Source organism: Betta splendens, chromosome 4 (assembly GCF_900634795.4).
Source record: "Betta splendens chromosome 4, fBetSpl5.4, whole genome shotgun sequence".
Taxonomy (NCBI): Eukaryota; Metazoa; Chordata; class Actinopteri; order Anabantiformes; family Osphronemidae; genus Betta; species Betta splendens.
The window spans coordinates 16293533-16312799 of record NC_040884.2 but is presented as its reverse complement, the minus strand read 5'-3'; the positions used below and the strand labels follow the sequence as shown (position 1 = coordinate 16312799).

Below are 19267 nucleotides of genomic sequence, written 5' to 3'. Positions count from 1 at the left end.
ATGGTGACATTCTACCTGCCTCGGGCTGCAGGTGTATCCTTGAGCAAGATACTTCGCACAAGCTCCCCGGGCGCCGTTCTATGGCAGCCCACTGCTCCCCTGCCTAGGGCATGGGTCAAATGCAGCGAACCTTTTGCTTCATAGTAAAAAAAAAAGCTTCATAACCCACGTAACGGTTGTTGCAGAAGTTTAACTGCCGGAAAACCAGACTCGCTGTCGTAAAAATGTGACAGCAGGTAAAGTTGGTTTGTGCGCATGCGTTAGCGAGGTTGGTTAGCCGTTTGTCTCCAAGGCTTTTCTAGTTATTTCAGCAAGACGGGAGACGCGACGTTGTCTGGGTTTATAGTTTTAAGTCCAAATAACTCTGTAAAAATAAAACATCTTATTGGTTAGAGAACACACCGTGGATGTGAGCGGACACAACGAAGCAAGCGCTGGTGCTCGGTCTGTGGGGACACCATTTTATGATTGTCAGTGCATCTGACACACAAGGATCCAGTCGTCCCGCTAGCTTAATTTAGCCCGCTGAACAACACAGTCTGCGTCGTGGATGGGTTCACCGCCCCAAGTACTACTGGAACAAACGGTGACCGGTGCTTCTCGAACAACATGGACACTGCCGAAGAAGGTAAATCCCAGTAGATGCGTGTTAGCCGTTACCCAGCCGGGGTTAGCTAGCTTTAGCTTTATACGGGCATCACCGACAAGCATGCCTGCCGCTGAGCTGGCCTGCAAGTGGTCATATAAGCCTAATACCATGTAGGGTGAGATCAGGTCGGTGGACAGGAGAAAATTGTTAAATGTTGAGTTTGTACGCCTGACATCACTATGCTAGCATACTGTGTAGGAGAGGGCGTCGAAATGACCAGAAGTTCCTGATGATGTCATCAGTCTCCTGTTGTATTGCAGCACAGATAAGAGTTGCTCATGTCGTCCACCATAGTGTGTGTGTGTGTGTGTGTGTGTGTGTGTGTGTGTGTTTGTTTGTTTGTTTGTTTGTTTGTGTGTGTAGCTATTTGAAGCGATACCTTCATACAGATTTATCCACTCAAATGATCACACTCAGGTTCCCGTTATCAATCTGCAGATTTCTTTTTCTTGGCCTTGTCCTCATTACTCACTAACAAGCTGTCTGGTTTTGTTTCTGCAGCGGATATTTGCCGCGTGTGTCGCTCTGAGGGATCCCCAGACAAGCCCTTGTACCACCCCTGTGTCTGCACTGGCAGCATTAAGTTTATCCATCAGGAATGGTAAGCGTGATTAGCTGTCACTTTGGCACTTGTGACCCTGTGTCATGATCAGTAGTCTCCCTCATACCTTTCCCTCAAGTGGATAAAGATTAGTAAATTCAGTGTATGTATGCATTCCTGTTTATGATAAAAACTTGCATGTGAGCCTAAAGTAAGCCAAGAGTTTACATTCAATGTCATAATCACAAAATCAAAGGTAACAGAGATCTAGGTTTAATTGTTTAGAGTAGTGACGAAGTAGAGGCTTTAAGAACTTGCAGGACAACAAAATCCTGAGTAGTCTATAAAATTTAAAATTGTATGTTTGGGGATTTTAGTGTCACTGGGAAATTTGATAACCTAAAACAGGCTTGTGCTCAATGATTGCTTCTATTGTCATACCTTGATAATATATCTACAGTAATAAAAGAATCATGAAAAGGATTACAAACAGGTTTATCCTGTTAAAGATGTGTTCCAAATAGTACCCTATGGTCCTGACCTTACGTGGCATAGTGACACAAAAACTGCCCCTATGGGTATTATGAACGTTGTAGTCCATTCTCATCTGCACGGTGTGTGAGCCTCATAAGTGCATCAGATGGAAATATCCAGGCAGGAACTAAGTCCAGGTCTAGATTGTTCCCAGTGTCTGTATTACTTTACAGTCACCCCCACAAACCTTTAGAATAGCACAGTTCCTATCTCTTGTGCCTGGCGTGTACTGTTTAGTTCCATTGTTACTCAAACAGCAGCTTTTGTACTTAATTGTATAGTATAAAGCTTGAATACTCTCTCTTGAAACTTTTTATTATTAGTAGCTACACTTTAACTAATGCAGAATGAACTCTACACAGTTGTATTCCCTAATTAAAAGGAACAAATCTCTCACAGCATGGTGTCCAAGTCACAATGAGGGATAATTGTTCATGAATAACATATAGCAACAGAATGTTTTTGTTCAGAAAATGTATTTCTATAAATGGGAACTATGTATTCAGAAAGCTCAAGGACATGTAGTTAGTTTAGCCTCGATCATCTGTACACGTATGTTAACCCTCTGAATGTTGGTTTACAGTTTGGTCCAGTGGCTGAAGCATAGCAGGAAGGAGTACTGTGAACTATGCAAGCACAGATTTGCTTTCACCCCAAGTAAGTCCCTGACACATTAATAGATCATTCAATTTACCATATTAAAATGCCTCAAGTTTTACAAACCCATTTGGGTTGTTTGTGAAACTTGAGGCATTTTAGTAAATATATTTATTAATGTTTGATCTTATTTATTAAAGGTCATGCCCTCATGTAATACAAAAAGTAAAAACATACAGAAAACTGAAACTGCTTTCTCTCTCCCCATTAAGTCTACTCCCCAGACATGCCCTCACGGCTGCCCATACAGGACATCTGTGCCGGCCTGCTGACAAGTGTGGGCACAGCCATCCGCTACTGGTTCCATTATACACTGGTGGCTTTTGCATGGCTTGGGGTGGTTCCTCTCACTGCATGTAAGTCATTTACTCACGGGTGCAAAAGAAGCTACTGGCGAATTAAATATTAATGTAAGCTTTACATATCAGCTTGTCTTGATCTTTAGTGCAGTCAAGAGTGTGTGTACTGTTACATAATAGGTCATCCATCCATCTTTTATAATTCACATGAACTTACCCACTTTAGGTTCATCTTCTTTTTACATGCAGGGTTGAAATATGGGCTGGCATACAAGTTGAGTTGAGTTGTCTGGCCTTTCTTCCTCAGGTCGCATTTACAAGTGTCTGTTTACCGGCTCTGTGAGCTCACTTTTGACACTGCCCTTGGACATGCTGTCTACGTAAGAAAACTACATGTTTTATACTCTTCCTTCACAATATTTTCAACTCATAAAAGTTGTGAGTTTCGTTTTTTTCCTAATTTACTGTATGTGTTTTGTTTCTGGTCCTTCAGAGAGAACCTGCTTGCAGATTGTCTACAGGGCTGCTTCGTAGTCACCTGCACCCTGTGTGCGTTCATAAGTCTTGTGTGGCTCAGAGAACAGATAGTCCATGGTGGTGCTCCCCAGTGGTTAGAGCAGCACCAACCACCACCACCCAATGCAGCTGGACAAGCCAACGAGGTGACAGTGATGTTTTTTTTAAGTTTGCTTAATTTAATAACTGAAAAGGAAAGTAAACATTCATTATCTAAACTGCTTGTTCTCATGTCAGTATTATTTTTGCAAGAAATTAAGTTTCATCACAACCTGTACAGCAACTCTGGGGTGTTTGCTCTGATATACAGCCAATGTTAATTCATCACCCTGCTGAACTTCTGACTAAAATAAAGTCATCCATCCTGCGCCTCTAACCCTCAGGCACAAGCTGCAGGTCATGGGGCAGCTGAAGAGCCACCTGCAGCCCAGCCAGCTCCTGCTGATCCTCCAGCCCAGAATGAAGCAGAACCGGAGCCTCCTGATGCCCCCCTGGACCAGGGTGACGATGCAGAGCTGGAAGAGGAGGAGGGAGCAGCTGCTGAAGATGCAGACCCCAACAATGGAGCACAAGGTTAGAATTTTATACAGGCAACTTTGACCCTTTGATTGAGATTGATGCAAATTAGCTACAGTATAGTTTTTTTTTCATACAGACATAGCTGTTTGTCAGGTTGTAAAATTAAATATGAAATTACATTTTATGGATGCTTTGTCCTTAATGAACGTATACATGCATCATATTTCACATGGTGTTTTGCATGGTCAGATTGTGTGGCTACGTATTGCGTTGCCTTGTTCCATAAAATTAATTTGCTTAACAATACAAAGCACAATTAGTGCAGACACTAATACTAGATACACTAATAATGGAGTGAAATACAGATTTAATTTATTTTGACTGTATTTTTGACTGTTCACTGTTTTTAGTGTTTTTAGTTTTTAGTGTATTTGACATTTATCTCTTTCATTGTAGATGACATGAATTGGAACGTGCTGGAGTGGGATCGAGCAGCTGAGGAGCTGACATGGGAAAGGGTAATGCTTCTTGACAATTTATAAAACTTCAACAGGAAATGCTTCCATGTTTGTTATGCATTTACTAAAACCAATGTTATTTCCAGATGCTTGGCTTGGATGGTTCACTCGTATTTTTGGTAAATATCTCAATATGAATTATTGTTTACATAATATCCTAATACTGATTTTCCTCTGCAGACTATTTGGGAGTTTAGTTAATATAAATGAGAGCTGTGTTTTTATCTTGTAGGAACATGTTTTTTGGGTTGTGTCATTAAACACACTTTTCATCCTGGTCTTTGGTGAGTAGAATGAAAAACTGTTTAATAACATTAGATTAGATTATTATAGCATGTAATAATAGCAGTGCTGCTTCTACACTGTTCTCTTACAGCATTTTGTCCCTACCACATTGGGCACTTCTCTGTCGTTGGTCTGGGCTTTGAGGAATATGTAAGGAACCTGCTTTTATCAGTTCATATTTATTATGCATTAGTTTATCTTAAATGCACCAACTTTTACTGACTAATGCTTTATTCATGTCTTCAGGTTCAAGCCTCACACTTTGAGGGTTTAATTACAACGATTGTGGGGTACATACTTTTGGCCATGACACTCATTCTCTGCCATGTATCCTTTTATCAAACAACCCCCTGTACTTTACTAAACTGTAAAGCCCAAAGCAAAACTTGAGCCTCACAACTTTACATTGCCACACATACATTAAATTCTTGTAAATTTGCTAATGTGTGTATGTGTGATGAGTTTTGTGAGTGTTGATCCTTAATGGCTGTAATAGGGACTGGCTGCCCTGGTCAGATTCCAGCGCTCCAGACGTCTCCTGGGCGTCTGCTACATTGTTGTTAAGGTATCATATTTTTGTCTTTGTGTATCTCAGGTATAACCTGAATATAATAATGATTTAAAGTCTATTTGCAATCTCTATCATTAGCTAAAGTAATGGTTTACAATGTATCATCACATTTGTAGATATTTAAATTGATTTTTTGTTCTGTGCATTCATTACAGGTCTCTCTACTGGTTGTTGTGGAAATTGGAGTGTTTCCACTCATCTGTGGCTGGTGGCTGGACATCTGCTCTTTAGTAAGACATACTTAGATGCTTTTATGTTGTGTTCGCTCTCTTTGTCAGTCCATGCCCATTTCCTTCCCAAAAACCGACAGTCCCAACATTTCCTCTCCACCTCATGTACTTTCTCAGAGCACATTCTGTCTGTGCTTTCATTGAGCAGAGAAGTTGCTCCCAAGTCAATCAAATGTTAAACAATGAATTTGTGCATTCTGCAGGAGATGTTTGATGCTTCACTTAAAGACAGAGAGTTGAGTTTTAAATCAGCCCCCGGCACCACCATGTTCCTGCACTGGCTTGTGGGAATGGTTTATGTCTTCTACTTTGCTTCTTTCATCCTCCTGCTGAGAGAGGTAAGAAGACAAAGTGTGTCATTTGCTTTACCACATCTTCCATGCAGCAGTTGACTCTGTTTCTGTTGATTGTTGTATGTTAGGTGCTGAGGCCAGGAGTGCTTTGGTTTCTGAGAAACCTCAACGACCCAGATTTTAACCCGGTGCAGGAGATGATTCACCTTCCCATCTACAGACACCTGCGGCGGTTCATCCTGTCTGTGGTGGTGTTTGGCTCTATTGTGTTGCTCATGCTGTGGTTGCCCATCAGGCTGATTAAACTACTGCTACCCACCTTCCTCCCATACAATGTCATGCTGTACAGGTAACCAGCAGAAGTACAATGACCCTGATAAAGTCACATTTTTGTCCAAATGGTTTTCTATGTACACGCATGAACTGTTCAGTGGTTAATGTACTAGTCACACTAATTGTTTGTTTCTGTTTAACTCTGTTCCATCAGTGATGCTCCAGTCAGTGAGTTGTCTTTGGAGTTACTGTTACTTCAGGTTGTGCTGCCAGCTTTGCTGGAACAGGGGCACACTCGCCAGTGGCTCAAAGGCCTCGTCAGAGCCTGGACTGTCAGTGCTGGATATTTACTGTAAGTCAAGTTTGAATACACTCTTTGTTGAAGTTAACGTTTTCTTAGTCACTGTCTGACTGACTGATCACTTCTCTTTGTCTGCACAGAGACCTTCACTCCTATCTACTCGGAGAGCAGGAAGACAATGACGCGAACCAACCTGTGAACAACAACAACAACAATAATCCTCCACCTGGTCACCATAACAACAATAACAATCCTCCTCCAGTGGTTGGTGAAGGCCTGCATGCAGCCCACCAGGCCATCCTGCAGCAAGGGGGACCAGTGGGTTTCCAGCCTTACCACCGACCGCTTCGGTTCCCATTCAGAGTATGCCAGTTTACCGTATTTTGTAGCTTGACAATACCTCTAATACATCTACCTTTTGTAAACATCTGTGATAATGTTCACACATCTAAGTTCGATTTTTTAAATAATCTGCTCGTTTTTTCCTAGATTGTGTTGCTGATAGCTTTCATGTGTATCACCCTGCTCTTGGCCAGTCTGGTGTGTCTAACCTTACCAGGTAATTCACTTATTACGTAAAAATACTTTTAGTAAAGTCAGATCTGCTTGTGAGCAGTGCATTTATTCTGTGTTTCAGTGTTCACTGGCCGCTGGCTGATGTCCTTCTGGACAGGAAACTCTAAAATCCATGAGCTGTACACAGCGGCATGTGGCCTGTATGTTTGCTGGCTGTCTATTCGTGGGGTCACTGTGCTGCTGGCCTGGATGCCTCAGGGCCGCACTGTAATTTTACGCAAAGTCCAAGAGTGGACATTCATGGTGAGCATCCATAACACACCTGTTTATCTCTAATGATGCAGCAGTATTGTCAAACTATAAACAATATATCATGGCTTCATCTGTGTAGATCCTGAAGACCCTGGTTGTAGCTCTGCTGGTTGCTGGAGTCATACCTCTGCTCCTGGGGCTGCTATTTGAACTAGTCATCGTCGCTCCACTTAGGGTACCGCTGGACCAAACGCCCCTCTTCTACCCCTGGCAGGTACAATTATGTGCATGCATGTTATATACATGTTTATCTCCTTTCCTGTCTTGAATGATGAAAACATGTCATGCATTTATGTTTATCCATCTGTTGACAGGACTGGGCTCTTGGAGTACTTCATGCCAAAATCATTGCTGCTATCACGCTCATGGGCCCTCAGTGGTGGCTCAAGACTGTTATTGAGCAGGTGTGGTTTAGATATTTGTTGAAAGAGTTTGAAGATTTTGTCTCTTTGCTCCTTAAGACAGATTTTAAACCCTCACCACAGCCATAGTGGCTGTTTTGTACTATAGCTATCTTTGCATTCAGAGTGGGGTGGGAAAACAGAAGGCAAATGGAAATCAATTGCATTGTAATTTGGTTTTGTATATTAACTGTAACCTCTCTCAGGTTTATGCAAATGGAATTCGCAACATCGACCTCCACTTCATCATCCGCAAACTGGCGGCTCCAGTCATCTCTGTCCTGCTGCTGTCTTTGTGTGTGCCGTATGTGATCGCTGCCGGTGTGGTGCCTGCTGTTGGTGAGTGTCAACACGTTGGCATCAGCATCAAAAGGTTGCATTGTTTTGTCATTTTGCCTTTGTAGTTTGCTGATCCTCAAGGAGAGATGTGTCCAGCCACATCTCTAGTGAGACTTTGTGTTGCCTTCCGTAGGAGTGACTCCAGAGATGGAGATTCTAATGCAGAGGAGAATCTACCCATTTTTCTTGATGGTGGTCTCGCTTATTGGCATCCTGTCCTTCCAGATCCGACAGTTTAAGCGTCTTTATGAACACATCAAGAATGACAAGTAAGGATAGCTGGGATTTATTTAAGAGCATCAAAAATGATGCATACCAGTGTTTACCACTGGTTATGCTCGTTCTTGTGGGGGCCACTAAGTCTGTAAATGTGTAAAAGTACTCAGACATTCACACCAACGTTACTCAGTATAGAAGATGAATATAGTAAACATACCAGAAGAGCACTTATTATTATTGTTATTGTGTGTGTGATGATATTTACACCATCGCTTCTTGCAGGTACCTGGTTGGCCAGAGACTCGTCAACTACGAGCGTAAATCTGGAAGGTCAAGCTCAGTCCCCCCCACCAACCCCACTGCGGAGTAGAGTTTTATGTCACAGGCTCCCACATTTTTGCACCGGTTACTCTGTGTACACCCCCAGCCCTTAACCCACCCTTTACCCTTTTTTTGATTTTCACTTTATCCTTTGGACCATAATCCCTTTGAATCTCCTGTGGACCTTGGTTTATTTGATGATTGTTGTTGGAGTTCCTGGATTCCCTTTCCCGCCCCTAAACGTTGGGGTGAGGAAATGTATTATAATTATGGGACAGCTGAGTAATCCCCTCAGACAAACAGCATAGGCATGAGGGTGAGGGTTACAGGTTTTATTTAAAGCATCTGTACTGTCTTCCATGCCTTGCTTTGTAAAGTACTGCCTGATAATTGTACATGTGTAAATACTTGGAGCGCAGACTGTGTCTTAAAGACAGATGAATTAATGCAATGACCATTGTACATCTTAAAAGTTTATGTATAATTTATTAAATCAAATTGACAATTTCCTTAGTGTGTTTTTGAAAATCTATATGGTATTAATTAAAACTCATTTTGGCCTTAAACTAAACATCTCTACCTGGAAAAAATGACCTGAACATTTATAGATTATTAGATATTACTTCCATTTAAATATATAGGACAGTTTGCAGTAAGAGAAAAGATAAATTAATAACAGGTGGAACAAATTCCCAAGGAATTTTCTCAGTATATGATTGGGGGTGGTGTTATCGCCTCATCCTTTGGTACGAGTCGAGAGTCGAGAACAATGCCAAATCTCTCTGCTAGAATCCCAGGGATTTCCTCATCTTCAAGTTCCCTTGTTGAGGTTTCCAACAATCCCTTTGTCTTCTCTGTGGGAAATGTGATCGTGATTAACCTGCGACCAATGTATGTGAGCCTCCCATCTGGCTTTAAAACTGTACAGAAAGACTTGCAGAAGAAGATGGAGCTCGGGGAGCTTTGGTGATACTGGCACATGTCAGTGAAGTCCGTCAGGAGTCTGGACTCGAGGGTAAACTTGTAGATCTCGGTCCAGTCTCCCTCTGCACCCGTGTCTTCATCCTTTTGCCACTCCAGGACGTAGATCCCCGTCTCCTGTCTGATGCGGTAAAGCCGGTGGCCCTGCTCCTGGGCCGCGCTGGTCTCCAGAGACATGGGCACACTGAAGCCCGGACCTCCGAACCCGACGTCACACAGCCACCGCCGGCCCTCGTGGGTCACCATGACGACCAGGTGGTCAAACGGTGGGCCGTAGCGGCCCGTGATTGCGTTCCTCACCTGACCGGAGAGCAGGGTGACTTGGAAACCGAGTTCGGACAGCAGCCAGGAGAAGAGTCCATTATTCTCATAGCAGAACCCGCCCCGGCGCCGGTTCACTATCTTGTCGTACAGAAGTGGAAGTTCGAGTTGGACTCGTCCGCCGCTGTGCACGGTCAGGTCTTCAAACGGTACCGACAGAAGGTGACACATGTGGACCGAGCGCAGGACGTCCAGAGTGGGCTCGGCCGGGCCCACGAAGCCAATGCGCGACAAGTACTCACGCACATCCATGTTCGGAAAAGTCATTCTTACTGCTGGAACTTTTTCTACGTTACTTTTTCTACGACGTGCACTACTTTACTGCGGACATTGAACTTTGACCTCACTATAAATCATTACAGCTGCTGTTTCTTTTATTTTTCTTCCTGTGTCGGTACTAGTGAAAAACCGTCTCCCGCCGCTAGAGGACAGATTACGGTGTCGTTCTTCCTGTCCAACATGGTTCCGCATGGATCGATCATCTGCAGTTGTCGTGGCAACGGAGCCAAACACCGGGCACCACCGATGACGGAGAACGAACGAAAGAGAGAAACACGGATCTTCCATAACTCCATAACTCTGGTTCCGTGGCTCGAGAGGACTTTGCGTTTTCATCCATTCACGCCAGGTTCTCTACTTCAAACTTAATTACCTTTCTTAGAGTTTTAAAAAATAAATAAAAAGATAAATCAGTGTTTAAAATATTACATAAATATCAAAATGAAGACATAGACATACACCATTTCTTTCTTTCATTAAAAAAAATGAATATTTTTTTATGTTTTATATGACATTAAATGATTTTTTTTCCAAAAGAATAATTCATTTAATTAATTTGTACGGCTTAATCCTGCTTTAATCAGTAAAACTGGATTTTACTCACCCTGTTGCCGCTGCGTGTGTCACGTGACACGCGGTCGGCTTTGCCCCTGCGCGGTCGCCGCTCTTCCCTCTATAGGGCTCTGGTCGACACTCCCTTTCCCAGTAGAGGAAGAAAGATGGCGCCCACTCACGTACTGAGATGCTGTCAACGGGGCTTAGCGTGGATACCTGTGATTTTTATCGCCCTGGTCGTCTGCTGGTCGTATTACGCGTACGTGGTGGAGCTTTGTATATGTAAGTAAGCGTCCTGTCGCGGTTTGCTGCTCGGTTGTTCTCACCGCGCCTCCACACACATACACAGTCGCTGCTGGGCAGCAGGAAGTAAATGGACCGCAGCTCAACAATGGTGCTGGCAAACGTGTCCGAATCTAGATAGAACCTAACATCTGGAAGCTGCCCTTTGCTTTGGGGGCTTCTCACTCTTAGATGCAGCGGGATTTACTCCGAAAAACTTTCGACGTGTTGATTCTTCGCTGTGCGAGTCGCCTCTGTGGTTTTGCGCCGGGTTTGAATAGAGGAGAATCAAATCGCTAAGTAAACAGTATGTAGCTGTGCCGAGCGTCTAACTGGGCTGCTGCTCGTTAGCGCGCTTTATACAACGTGTCAGCTGGTTCCTTTTATGTCAAGATGAAAATAAGATAAGCCCACATCTGTGTTGACATGTTTGAAGTGTAAATATTGTTCAACGAAGTCAAGGGACCTCTAAGAACCACTTAGGTGATTGGAGGAGTTTAGCTGTGAAATTTACAAACTACCAATAATGATGACTAAATGATGTATTTGGCTTCATGATGTATTTGGCTTCATGAATGTCACGTGACAGATTTGTGGTTTTATTTCATAAAATGATTGAAACAGCAAAAAGCACTTAACATAAAATTTTATTTATGACAATGGAAACTGTGATATTTTTTTCAGTTGGTTCTGTATGTTTCACACAAGTCACAAACCTACTTGAATGTCGTAGAAATCTTTAAATCAAAAGCTCAGTGTCCAGTTTCACATTTCCCCAATGCTTCGATTTACAGTTGCCCAGAATAGTCCATTATAGTCTATTTTTAGTCTTGGTTACAGAATCGGAAGTGATGTGGAAAGTGATGTTTTGAGTTTTTTCAGCTGAGGAAGATTGTTTCTTGGCCTGTTGCTTTGACAGAAACTATGCTTTGTTTATTCAACAGTCTAACACTTTTTGTTTTGTCTCTTGCAGTCACGATCCCCAGTAACGGAGAGAAGAGTAAGTGTCAGAGCGACATTTGATATAATACAGTCCGAAGGAAGTTTACAGAACAGAGCCAGTTTGCTGTTTAGAGGAATAATCTGTGTTTGGTCCTGTGAAATATGCTCTGTAGCTGCAAAAAGCTGGCAGAGCAAATGCGCTCTCTCAAAGTGCAGATGTTGGTACACGCAGCGTTTCCTCCTCATTCAGCATTAGCTCTGCTTTCTCATTAATTAAATATAAGCATTCAGTATTTTTTCTTTTAGTCCATATAAGCATCAGTGATTCCTTAACGCAGCTCTTGTTGGTAATTTGCCTGATGGGGATGCACATATTGTTCCTGACACTTGGGTTTCTTCACCAGTTATCTACATGATCTTCTTCCACCTCTCGTTCGTCATGTTTGTGTGGTCCTACTGGAAGACCATCTTCACCATGCCTGCCAACCCTTCCAAAGAGGTACAGCAACCCTAAAACTACCCACTCTATCTCTCTTTGTGCTGTTGTGTCGTCATCTTGTTGAATTATTGTGTGTGTGCGATACGTCTCTCGCCAGTTCTGCCTGCCCAAGGCTGAGAAGGAGCGATATGAGAAAGAAGAGAGGCCGGAGAACCAGCAAGAGATCCTCTGGAGAGCTGCCACCAGCCTTCCTCTGTACACCCGCACAGGAGGCGGCGGTAAGTCTGTCTGTCTGTCTGTCTGTCTGTCTGTCTGTCTGTCTGTCTGTCTGTCTGTCTGTCTGTCTGTCTGTCTGTCTGTCTGTCTGTCTGTGTGTGTGTGTGTGTGTGTGTGTGTGTGTGTGTGTGTGTGTGTGTGTGTGTGTGTGTGTGTGTGTGTGTGTGTGAGAGAGAGACATTGTATCATTTGTGTTCTAATGACACAATGTTGTGTTAACACAATGCAGCAATCCGTTACTGTGACCGGTGTCAAGTTATCAAGCCAGATCGATGTCATCACTGCTCCGCCTGTGACATGTAAGACATTACTACACTTCCTCCTGATTAAAAAAAAATATTTTCTAATCCTGTTGTTGCCTGTATATTTTAATACATATATTTTGTGCCGTTTCCTGATCATTTGCAGGTGTGTGCTCAAGATGGACCACCACTGTCCCTGGTATGACCTGCTAGACGTGCACTGCATATGTGCCTTCGCTTTTATGCCTTTCACCTGCAAGCTGCTTTCAGAACAATCATGAAACTTTTTTTTAATTGTTCTTAATCCTACTCTTATTTGGGAGGAAAGACTTAATAGTTGAAGATAGTTCATTTGACACAACAGTCAATAAAAAAGAACTTGGGTTGACTTATATTACCCAGATGTTTGGCTAACCTGACAAACGCCTCCATCTTGGTAAAGTTCAGACTCGTAATATTTGTATTCACGGGAGATCAAAAGTCAAATATGCCATTTTTTTCTGCTTGTGTGCCTGCAGGGTCAACAACTGTGTGGGATTTTCCAACTACAAGTTTTTTATCCTCTTCCTGGCCTATTCGCTGGTGTACTGTTTATTTATTGCGGCTACCGTGCTGCAGTATTTCATAAAGTTCTGGACAGTGAGTAACGGCTGCACGCGGAGCTCTCCTCGCCGAGCTTTCGGCCTCTGAAAGTGTGTCTGTGATGCTGAGGAGGATGCAGATGTGGTTGCCTTGTCGAGCATCCTCTCCGTTGGCTGTGCATGGTGCTGAGCTGTACTGCTCCTCTGTCCTCTCGGTCCGCTCTCAGCCTTCACCCTCTGACCCTGCTCTGTTTCCCCATTCTGTTATCCCCGGTTCTCACACACTGGCTCATTGTTCCCGGGTCTCTTTCTTTTCTGTGTCCTTCTCTATTATCAGAACCGTCAGTCACACCACTCATGCGGCCACAAATGCCCCTCTTCTATTTTTCTTTCTCTTTTGTGGCTGTTCCATTTTGATTTCTCTACTTTTTTTTTATTTATTATTCCGTTGTTTCACCAATTCTGGCTTCATTCACACACTCTCCTCTCTCCCATCACCCAGCTTGGACTTGACTTTGCCTCCAGCTTTCCTCCCCTCCCGCCTGTTCTCTCCTGGTTTTGCTAACCAGTCTTGTTTCTGTTTGTACTAAAGCTTTGCCGGAGGAAATCGGCAGAGAACTGCCCAAAGGTAACCCAGCCGTCCTCCAAAGCCTTTAGTGTTGCAGCGCCTCCCCATCGTTGCTATGGTTCTTGTCGTGATTTGCATGCAATGGCCCGGTTCACGTAGCTCTTATCTGTTTCTGTTCCTCTGCCTCTTCCTTTCAACGCTTGCAAAGTGAATTTGTTATTGATTCTTTTCTCGCTCTCCTCCTCCTCCCATTTCTCCCCCAGAACGAGCTGCCAGACACTCAGGCCAAATTCCACGTCTTGTTTCTCTTTTTTGTGGCGGCCATGTTCTGCATCAGTATTCTGTCCCTATTCAGCTACCACCTGTGGCTTGTAGGGAAGAACAGGTCCACTATAGGTAAGACACATTTCACCAGCTAAACTCGTTTTACATGTGATGTGCAACTTCAGATATTAACACAGACATTAATACTCCTTTATATTATAGTGGTCTTAACGATATGAATATTACAATTCCAGTCTTGCTCTTTTCAGTTTATCTTTTTGTTGAGATTGAGATTACAGTGCCGTGTTTGTTGTTGCTTTAATAATGTCTGTGTGTGTATATCCATGCTATGTTGCTCCTTCTCTGCAGAGGCATTCAGAGCACCTGTTTTCAGGACAGGCTCCGATAAGAATGGCTTCTCTCTTGGTTTTCGGAAGAATATTGCTCAGGTCTTTGGAGACCAGAAGAAGTATTGGCTGCTGCCTCTCTTCACCAGGTAAACACATGGTACAAATGGATGCAGATCTATACAGATTTTTTGAAATGCATGCATTGTGAAGAGGTGATAACATACTTTATTAACCTTGTGCTGCAGCCAGGGAGATGGTCTGACGTTCCCTACGCGGCTGGTCAGTGCAGATCCAGAGCAGGGCACGGTGACTCTAAATGCAGCACCCAATAACAGGTGATCTGTCTTGTTGTAATAAAAGACCCAATGTTTGACAGGAGGCCCCAGAGAGGATTTACGCCTTGGAATGAGTTCATATAGTCACACCGCGTTTTGCTTTTTTTTTTTTTTTTTTTTTTATTCGTGGGGCACATCTCCAGTGCTGCTGACATCTCGGTGAGCCCACTGAGTGACTCCCAGAATCGCCTGCTGAGCAACGACCAGCACGCCAACAGCGTCGAAGACCACATGGCAGATGGCACTTTCAAACCAGGTGCGCGACACCTCCATGTAATATTTCAGAAACAAAATGAACTGGTCACTGTTTAAAAACGTCATCATGTCATGGTTCTTGTTTTTCCTTGGCAGCTGAAAGTGAAGCTGTTACAATGATGGCTGAAAATGAAGCCGTTACAATCTCCATGGAAAGCGAGTCCTAACCAGGTAGATGGCAGTACTGCTTTGTTGTTTTAAATTTACATTTTAGTACAATCAACAATTTTTTTTTCTTGCCTCCACAGGAGAAACTCTTCAGTTAAACGATGCCTTAAGTAACACAACTTTTTAGTACATCGCCCTGGCAACAGTGTCCCAGCACAGCTCCATCCTCACAGAGACATTCAGGAAATCGCAGGAATGCGTTTCTTTTGCCCGTCGCAGCACAGGACTCAATCCATGCCATTGCCATTTATCACATGCAGTGACCTAAGCATAGAGCACATCATACAAGTTTGTTCCCTCTCACTCCAATGCGCGCACACACACACAGAGCTGTATTCGCTGTATTCTTTTTCTTAGCACGTGAAACATTTATTGAGGAGTACTCTGGAGGATCAGAGCTACTTTTATTGTTTTGTTTCTTTTGAATCACACGCTTCTTGGGTGCACTAGGCCACACTTTATGGGCACAAAGCTGTGGTGGCACAGACTGAAGCAGTGTGGTTGTTTTTAAAGAGGCAGTAGATCCCATGGAGGTCTTTCAACCTTTGTGCCATTTTTTGCCTTTTATTTTTAATTACTAGTGTAGAAGGATATCTACAGTGTACATACATATTTTTAAGAAGGACTGCAGCGCATTGGTTCAGCGCAGTGAACCACTTTGCACCCGGGAGGACTGTAGCCGGGGTTTCGGCTGGTGTTTTGTGTATCAGAGCACAAGATGGCGCATTTGCACTTTATAGATTATCAGTGTCTATGGAGCAACATGCTGCTTTAAAAGAGGCAGGAGGAGGCATCCCAGGTATAAGAGGTGTGTGTGCGTGAAACCGCTGAACTTTCTTTTTTTTTCTTCATAAAGTCAGCTTTATGTGTTCTGTGGCCAACTATTGTTGCAAAAATGCTGCTTGTATGTTGGAGTGATGGAGTTACATAGTGCGCCGTCATCCTCTATCCCTCCTCAGTGATTGTGCCCTGTGCTTGTCAACGGTTCATAACCCTCAGCGTGTCTGCAGCTTATTTCTCCTACAACTTAATTGCCAAAAAAGGGCTGATCTGTCAGGAGCTCTGACCTCGAAACCTGAAGTGTTTACAGCATCCTAGCTTTAGCCTAGCACCACCGGCCAATGTCATCATAACCAAACAGACAAACTGTCATGATGTCCTTTGCAACACCAATGTTGGCCAGCAGGCGGCGACGCGTTCTCTGCTCCCATTCAGACAGTTTCTGTGTTTTACAAACGTGGCTCAGGGCTTGTTCACTTTCAGTCTCATTTGCAGGTGCAGCTTTCTTCAGACTAAAATGTTTTCATAATCAGTATTTCTTGTAGTAACTCGTCCTTATTTATTTTAATGAAAGTGAATGCAGCCCGACAGATGTACTGTAATAGAGCCGTCCACTCCGGCTTGTGTCAACGTGTCTGCTCTGTGTGTAATTTGGAATCCGCTCAGTATTGTGACCTTTAAAAAAAGAAACAAAAAGAAAAACCTGAGCTTGTGTGAAACATAACAGTTGGTTGTATGTTAGTGTTGAACATCTGGAATGTGACTAGAGAGTCTGCCAAAATTTGTAAATGAAGCGTTATCTATATGCCAGAGAACTAATAGGATTACATTACAGTTTTAAGGGTGGACAAGTAAAAAACAACCAAATAGGAATTATCAGGACAGAGTGGTGTTATTTTTCCAAGGGAGCTGTCATTTATATGCAACTTATGACCATTGAAGGGGTCGCGTCCCATGTGGGTCCCACCCCTGACTGTTGCTGGACAAGCTTCCCACTGACTAGATTCCAGCAGACTCTGGTGACGTACACGTTTACAGCTCTTTCTGTCCCGTAGAGTGAAGTAGTGCCGTTCTAAGATGTTTCTTGGTGTTAGTTGCCACTGATGGACAACGTGGGACATCAGGGGTACTGAAGTGATCTTATGTTCTTTTTATCCTATCTGTCACGATTGACCTTTTTAGCCCAAGTATTTTTATGGAGACTTTTTCAAACGGGTGTTTGGAGGCTGTTTGTTGGTGTAAGGATTGTCCGTTCGGTGGCTAAGTGTCGGTGTCACACTATAGGGCTGGCAGGTGAAGCTGCTGATCATGAGCCAAGGTTTTGCTCTGATCAAACATGGATCTTTTCCAAACCTCAGACGTAGCTATTTAAAGGAAAATAGAAAGCGTGTCCCATTCCATGTGCGGAGCCTGGCTCGTCTCTGTCATCTGTGTTTTACAAATTGCCTATATTGTCTCTGGGCAGTTTGGCCTTGAGATTAAAGAGCACGTGTGGATTTTGTAACGCTTACCTGCGTCTTCTCTTTTGTAGTACTGTTTGTCTCGGGAGATGTGGTTCATGTGCAGCCATGAGATTTTTACTGTCTGTGTAAGTAACTGTCTGATTAATGCTTTGAAGCATGGCACCTGACTAAATGTGTTTTACTATGGTTACTGAGGTTTTGTTGTTGAATACACATAGGGGGGTGAAAACGTAGCTAGGTGCATCATGTTTAAAGCTCGCTTTACTCTGATCTGTCTCAACTGTAGAAACGAAGCCATAAAACTCTAGTGAAGATGCAAAAGGCTAAAACATGGGGTCTGTATTCTACACGATGCAGGTGTAATTTATCATAACATGCTTATTCAACATTTCATTTTGTTATCTCCTATTTTACAATGTTTGTGAATATGTATATATTGATAATGTAAGAAAAAGACTACATATATTTTTCTTGTTTGATTTTCTTGTTCCTATTTTGTGAATGAAATACATCCACAATTAATGTGAAAATAACAATAAATGTTTTTGTTTTTTTAATTTATTTTTGGCTCAATTCAGAGGCATCTTACTAAATCTACACCACATATGTACATTAGGTATTAAAATAGCCTAAACTGAAGCTTCTTATCAAAATCACTTTTTACCCACAATGCATCAGGTTGTGTGGTCAACGATGGGCATTTGTTTGCTAATAGCATGTGGACGAGGTACACACACTCCATGCTATAGTAAAAGCAAAGCATTTGTAGATTATAAACAACTTATGATAATAAAATAACAAGTAATGCTGTGTAAACGGTTCTTAAAAAAATAAAAAAGAATGACGTTTCTGTAAGAGTATAGAACTAACTTTATTTGGACTCTGAGACAATGAAGCAAAGCTTGATGCAAGTGAAACAAGCAGTACAGGTTTATGGATCCATGTCACACCGACTCAGACACAAACTAAAATAGCCCAGATGGGCATAACTGCAGTATTAGTGGAAGTGTGGCCTTTACCTCTGTTATCGGTCTGACTCCCAGGCCCTTGACCTCTGCTGCAAAAGATGTCATTGACTGCTTACCCACTTTTTAATGTATTAAAAATATGTGTGACAATAACTATTTGTCCATTTTGCACATGCAGAAGTGTTATGTCCTGACCTGAGGTCTCTGCGCACACAATGTGTTAACACTGGTATGTTTTACAAATAGATGCTCCTATTTACTCTCTTGAACAGGTATTTAGATTTTTCTATTTTAATAACTATAAATATAAAATCAATAATGATTTTCAAACAAGCCTGAATAAACTGTCCTTATTTGTGGGCTATGGTTCACCTAGTTTTATGGGTAAGGTCTGTGTGTATTGCGTCCAGAGGACTCTGAATTAGTGTGGTAAGTTAAATTAGTAGTAAAGTAAATTAAGAACTGACCCCTCCATTCCCACATATCAGTCAGTTTCCTGCCAACGTTGCACAGGGAATTTCCAAATAACAATCATCCTTCTTGAACCGTCTGCCAGTTTGACCATGTAATCAGATTAATAGTGACGTTTAACTGGGTTCTAAAGCTTTATGGAAGAGATGGAGGTGAAGTGGTGAAACGGCAGAGACTCACTAATGTGTATTACTTCTTTAAAAGTCAGCCATGAAACAATGAGCTGGTTTCTTTTCAAGCCGGTGCTCAGATAAACGTCGGTGTCAATGACCTCTGTGTCAGTTTTTTCAGGGAGAGTAAATAGTCGCTGTAAAAGCGCAAACAAGTGTGACCTCTGCAAGGCCAAAGTCACCACAGTCCCACAGAGGACCCTGGTTCATCCGTTAAAAATAAAAGCCCAGCCTCAAACGCGTGGTGAGTTTGGTGAGTAACATCAGATCAACTCCTACATCT

The 19267-nt window shown here is 42.7% G+C and overlaps 3 protein-coding genes across 5 annotated transcripts; 2 read left to right on the top strand and 1 right to left on the bottom strand.

Annotated features, from left to right (window-relative positions):
• The first annotated feature begins 234 nt into the window (after nt 1-234).
• On the top strand, nt 235-8801 carry LOC114853551 (E3 ubiquitin-protein ligase MARCHF6). The gene is made up of 25 exons (XM_029147063.3): nt 235-628; nt 1151-1250; nt 2308-2381; nt 2594-2737; nt 2988-3060; nt 3174-3342; nt 3580-3769; nt 4172-4233; nt 4320-4352; nt 4466-4517; nt 4610-4668; nt 4765-4845; nt 5015-5083; nt 5245-5319; nt 5523-5657; nt 5741-5961; nt 6100-6237; nt 6327-6549; nt 6676-6745; nt 6824-7005; nt 7094-7228; nt 7329-7418; nt 7622-7754; nt 7888-8023; nt 8256-8801. Exons 1-25 carry the CDS (start codon nt 610-612, stop codon nt 8341-8343), a joined length of 2751 nt encoding a protein of 916 aa, XP_029002896.1. The 5' UTR covers nt 235-609; the 3' UTR covers nt 8344-8801.
• LOC114853554 (arylamine N-acetyltransferase, pineal gland isozyme NAT-10-like) lies at nt 8761-10620 on the bottom strand. Of its 2 annotated transcripts, none has more exons than XM_055508047.1 (2): nt 10480-10620; nt 8761-10252 (listed from the first exon to the last, which is right to left on the bottom strand). In XM_055508047.1, exon 2 carries the CDS (start codon nt 9861-9863, stop codon nt 9000-9002), a length of 864 nt encoding a protein of 287 aa, XP_055364022.1. In that variant the 5' UTR covers nt 9864-10252; nt 10480-10620; the 3' UTR covers nt 8761-8999. The 2 variants fall into 2 exon arrangements, with proteins under 2 accessions (XP_055364022.1, XP_029002900.1); XM_029147067.3 differs by having other exon boundaries at nt 8761-10248; nt 10480-10617.
• Nucleotides 10578-17936, top strand: zdhhc20b (zinc finger DHHC-type palmitoyltransferase 20b). 2 transcript variants are annotated; one of them, XM_029147064.3, is made up of 14 exons: nt 10578-10712; nt 11686-11712; nt 12059-12153; nt 12251-12371; nt 12599-12668; nt 12778-12810; nt 13130-13250; nt 13785-13820; nt 14024-14156; nt 14394-14520; nt 14620-14709; nt 14853-14965; nt 15061-15135; nt 15213-17936. In XM_029147064.3, the coding sequence occupies exons 1-13, from the start codon at nt 10595-10597 to the stop codon at nt 15129-15131; spliced, it is 1155 nt and encodes a 384-aa protein (XP_029002897.1). In that variant the 5' UTR covers nt 10578-10594; the 3' UTR covers nt 15132-15135; nt 15213-17936. The 2 variants fall into 2 exon arrangements, with proteins under 2 accessions (XP_029002897.1, XP_029002898.1); XM_029147065.3 differs by lacking the exon at nt 13785-13820.
• Nucleotides 17937-19267: the final 1331 nt, after the last annotated feature.